A 4,651-nucleotide genomic window follows, 5' to 3' on the forward strand; every position below is an offset into this window, starting at 1 on the left:
ACATAACACACACAAATACATATGCACACACATACACACATACACACTCACACACACATACACATGCACTCACACACATGCACTCACACATACACACACATACACACTCACACACATACAGACATAACAAATACTTATGCATGCACACTCATACGTGCATGCACACACATGTGTACACACACACTCACACACACATACACACATAACACACAAATACATATGCACGCACGCTCATACATACATGCACACACGCGCACACACACACACATGTGCATGCTTACTCATACTCAGCTTCCTCTCTGCCCTTACATAATCCAGGGCCCCTGCCTAGGGAATGGCACCACTACATTGGGCTGGGTCTTCTCACATCAGTTAAGGTACTCAGGACAATCACCCACAGACATGTCCATAGGCCAGCCGGTGATCTAGGCTATTCACTGTTGAATCTCAAGTGACAAGCCCTCTTATTTCTTCAAGCCATTAGTTACACTTAGCTAGCATTATCAGGTGGCTGTTATATCAGGTGTGTCATGGTATCACGGTTGACTTTGCACCACACTGAGTACCACTAAAGTTAGGCCTATTTAATGGTTGCTTGGGCTTCTTCTTTGCTGACTTACCTGATCAAATCATTCACTTAGTCTTCTTTTGGATTAAGGGGTCTTATCTCATTGAACTGCTGTCCTTCACATAACATTTTCTAGATCTTAATTCTTTGTTGTTCCTGCTATGTCCTGTGTTCACTTGGCAGGGTGCCTTTAGTGACAGAAAAGTCTGAAATCTTAACAGCTTTTATTTTATTTCATTTTATGTGTGGTTTGCCTACACACATGTATGTGCACCACATGCTTGCAGTACCCAGGACAGTCAGAAGAGGGGGCTATGGATGCAGTACCCATGGTAGTCAGAAGAGGGGGCTATGGATGCAGTACCCATGGCAGTCAGAAGAGGGAGCTACAGCTAATGATACTTAATTTCAGGTCCTTATTGAGAGTGAGCAGATGAGAAAAGAAGCAGACGACTCAGGTCCCCTCACGGAACTGGAACACTGGAAGCGCATGTCAGCCAAGTTCAACTACATCATCGAGCAGATTAAAGGGTCCAGCTGCAAGGCTGTCATCAATGTGCTAAACGTAGCACACTCCAAGCTGTTAAAGGTAAAGGGTCTCTCGCTGTAAACTTGATGTTCTTTAGAACGACTTACTAGAAATTTTTTTTTTTTTCTGGTTTTTCGAGACAGGGTTTCTCTGTGTAGCCCTGGCTGTCCTGGAACTCACTCTGTAGACCAGGCTAGCCTCGAACTCAGAAATCCACCTGCCTCTGCCTCCCAAGTGCTGGGATTAAATGTGTGTGCCACCACTGCCTGGCACTAGAAAATTTTTATCAAACTTCCTCTTAAAAAATTTGAGACATACTGTGAGTATATACCACATAGATACACCCTCGGAGGCCAGATTATTGGACCCTTAGGGCTGGAGTTAGAGGTAGTTGTAAGCCACCCAGCTTGGGAACTAGGGGCCAAACTCAGAGCGACCAGCACAATTAACTGCTGAGCTATCTCTCCAACCTTCACCTTTCCCACTAAGTAGGCTAGGCTGGCTATCCAGTGAGTCCCAGATACTTGCCTGGCCCTGCCTCCCCAGGTCTGAGATGACCGTGTTCCACTACACCCAGCTTTTTTTTTCTTTTTCTTTTTCTTTTTTTATTTGACATGGTCTCCGGGGTTCCAAACCAGGTCTCCTTGTTTTGCAGCAAACATTTTTCTGACTAAGCTGTCTCCCCAGGCCCAGAAAAAAATGTATCATTTTTGCATGTCAGGAATTTCAGATTTTCCAGTTGTTAGGAAACACACCATAGGTTGTTTTCATTAAGAGTTATCCTTACTGTGCTGTAGGGGGAAAAAAAACAGAACTAATTCCTCCTGTGTTTATTGTGGTGCTCTGAGCAGTCTTTAGAGACCATTCTTCCATTTTGTTCTAAGGCGTCAGATGGGTTTCTTGATACACAGCAGTCACGCGTTTAGAAGGGTCAAGCTTTGAGTCAGGAATCCACCACAATTCCCAGCTGACGAGACAAAGGTTCATCTCTCAGTTTTGACAGTTCATCTGCGGTGTGCCATCGAGAGAAACGAGCATTTTATTTGGAAGGTGTTTTGGGACTTGTGGATCAATACAGATTTGCCGAGGTGAGGCGCCACACTGGAGAGGTGGCTCAGCGGCCAGGAGCACTTGCCGGGCTTGCAGTCACCTAGCAACCATCTGTAACTCTAGTTCCAGGGTATCTGACATCCTCGTCCACCTCTGTGGGCATTGCATGCATGTGCCTGCACGGACAGAGGTGCAGACAAACACTGCACACATAAAGGAAGAAAAGAGCAAATTGTACTCATTCTAACGGGCGACACGGAAAGAAAAAAAAAAGCAAAAGTTCTGCTCAGCATACCCTAACTCCACTTCCTTTACCTTTCTTCCTGGGGATCATTTTTATTATTTTTTAAAGATTTATTTATTTGTTTAATGTATGCACATGAGTACATGAATGTCTACGCACCATGCAAGCATCTGGAGCCGGCAGAAAGGCGCTGAGTTCTTTGGAACTGCAGTGAGAATCGGTTTTGAGCCCCTGTATGGGTGTTGGGAATCAAACTGGGGTCTTCTGCAGCAGCAAGTGCTCTAACCACTGAGCAACCTCTCCAGCTTCTCCTAGATCAAGGTCCTTTTTTTTGTTTGTTTGTTTTGTTTTGTTTTTTTGTTTTTTTTGAGACAGGGTTTCTCTGTGTAGCCCTGGGTGTCCTGGAACTCACTCTGTATAGACCTGGCTGGCCTCGAACTTGAACTCAGAAATCCGCCTGCCTCTGCTTCCCAAGTGCTGGGATTACAGGCATGTGCCACCACTGCCCGGCTAATGGTTCTTTTTTTTTTTTTTTGATCAAGGTCCTTGTAATGCACAGTTTGACTTGGTCTTTTCTTTCCCTGAAAGTTTATATTTCTCTCCATGGACATGCAACAATGTTTTGTTGTTGTTGTTGTTTTGGTAACAGTTACACGGCAGGTAGAAGACAAATGTCTTTGAATCACATCCCTTCCCTAGGCCCCCACTCTTTATTCTGAGATAAAATGGCAGCACTCTGGTGTTCTAAATTCTCACTACAAGGTCCTGCCACTGAGCTCTGCTTACAGCATCAGAAGGCTAGCCCACAGCTTCGAGCCCTCCCACCTTCTCTCCACAGGCCAGTTTAGAAGGCCTAAGATCCACATGGTCAGGTTGACAGCCATAATGATGTCCTGTCTCTGGTTCTAATTTTCTGTATCTACCTCATCATGGCGAGAGAAACACAAGGACAGCCAAACGAGGAGTGGTTGGTTTGGGTCATGGTTTTGGAAGCATCACCCATTGTTGCAGGGAAGGTCTGGTGTGGCTCATGGTGGCAGGCGCGCATGGCAGATGCCTTTGACATGGGGTGGACCAGCAGGCAGGGGAAAGATGCTGGCATCTGCAGAGGCCTTCCTCTGCCAGCCAGGCTGTGTCTCCTAAAGCTTCTCTTCAACTTTTAAAATGATGGTCCAAGCTGAGAACCATGCGTGGGAAAGCAACAGCCTCTGGGCCACGTTTCAGAGTCAAAGGACAAAACTTGGAAGAAAAAGTTGACTTCCAATTGAGTCCGTTTTGCCAATGAGGGTATTTATTTCCTTTGAATCCTGTTCTCGTAACACGACTCACCATTGAAGTCCCAGAACTGTTACATAATGTCATAGTACCCATCTTGGAAAAATCATTCTAGGCAAAAGCAGGTCCAGTCCGAGTCTATAGACAAGGACAGCAATCACAGAAGAATGGCTATTTTTTTTGGGGGGGGTCAAACATTTAACATGCTTATAACAGCCAGTTCTACAAGGCAGGGAGATATTAGGGGCTGGAGAAATGGCTCAGTGGTTAAGTGCACTAAACTGCTCTTCCAGAGGCCCTTAGTCTGGTTTCTAGCACCTCTATCAGGAAGCTCACGAGCACCTGTAACTCCAACTCCAAGGAATCTGACACCCATTTCTGGCTTCCTTGGGTACCTGCACTCATGTACACACTCCCTCTCTCCTACCCCACAAACACATAGTTTTAAAAAAAAAGTAAATTGTTTTCTTTTTAAAAAGCTTTGTGTATACAGATGCCTTGTCTGCATGTACATTTGCATGCCAGAAGAGGGTGTCAGGTTTCACCGAACTATACTTCTTAGACAGTTGTGAGCCGCCATGTGGGTGCTGGCAGTTGAACTCCGGACCTCTGGAAGAACAGCCAGTGTTCTTAACCTCTGAGCCATCTCGCCAGCTTAAGTGAATCTTTTCAGAAAGAAAAAAAAAATTACACCAACCAGACTTCGACATTTTTTTTTCGGTGTCTGTCTGCTCGGGGAAAACAGCTTGAGTTTTGTGACTAAATTGAAGTGCGCTGAGATGTTCGGATTGATAACTGGATTCTTCTGCAATTTTGATTCCTTAGAACTGGCGGGATTTGGATGCGCGAATCACCGACACCGCAAATGAGTCAAAGGATAACGTGCGCTACTTGTACACCCTGGAGAAAGTGTGTCAGCCCCTCTATAACTACGACCTGGTGAGCACGCTCCTGAAGGTGGGGTTTCTAGGGCCTGGAGGGTGAG

General features: G+C 45.5%; 1 protein-coding gene across 1 annotated transcript in view; it reads left to right on the forward strand.

Moving 5' to 3' along the window:
• Dnah8 (dynein axonemal heavy chain 8) overlaps positions 1-4,651 on the forward strand; it is a 236,994-nt gene that overhangs the window by 16,948 nt on the left and 215,395 nt on the right. The window contains exons 7-8 of the mRNA XM_028767920.1: positions 981-1,157; positions 4,492-4,605. Coding sequence (XP_028623753.1) covers positions 981-1,157; positions 4,492-4,605 — 291 coding nt within the window. The remainder of the gene's footprint in view (positions 1-980; positions 1,158-4,491; positions 4,606-4,651) is intronic.

This window comes from Grammomys surdaster, unplaced genomic scaffold, assembly GCF_004785775.1.
Source record: "Grammomys surdaster isolate TR1022 unplaced genomic scaffold, NIH_TR_1.0 183, whole genome shotgun sequence".
In the NCBI taxonomy this organism is placed as follows: Eukaryota; Metazoa; Chordata; class Mammalia; order Rodentia; family Muridae; genus Grammomys; species Grammomys surdaster.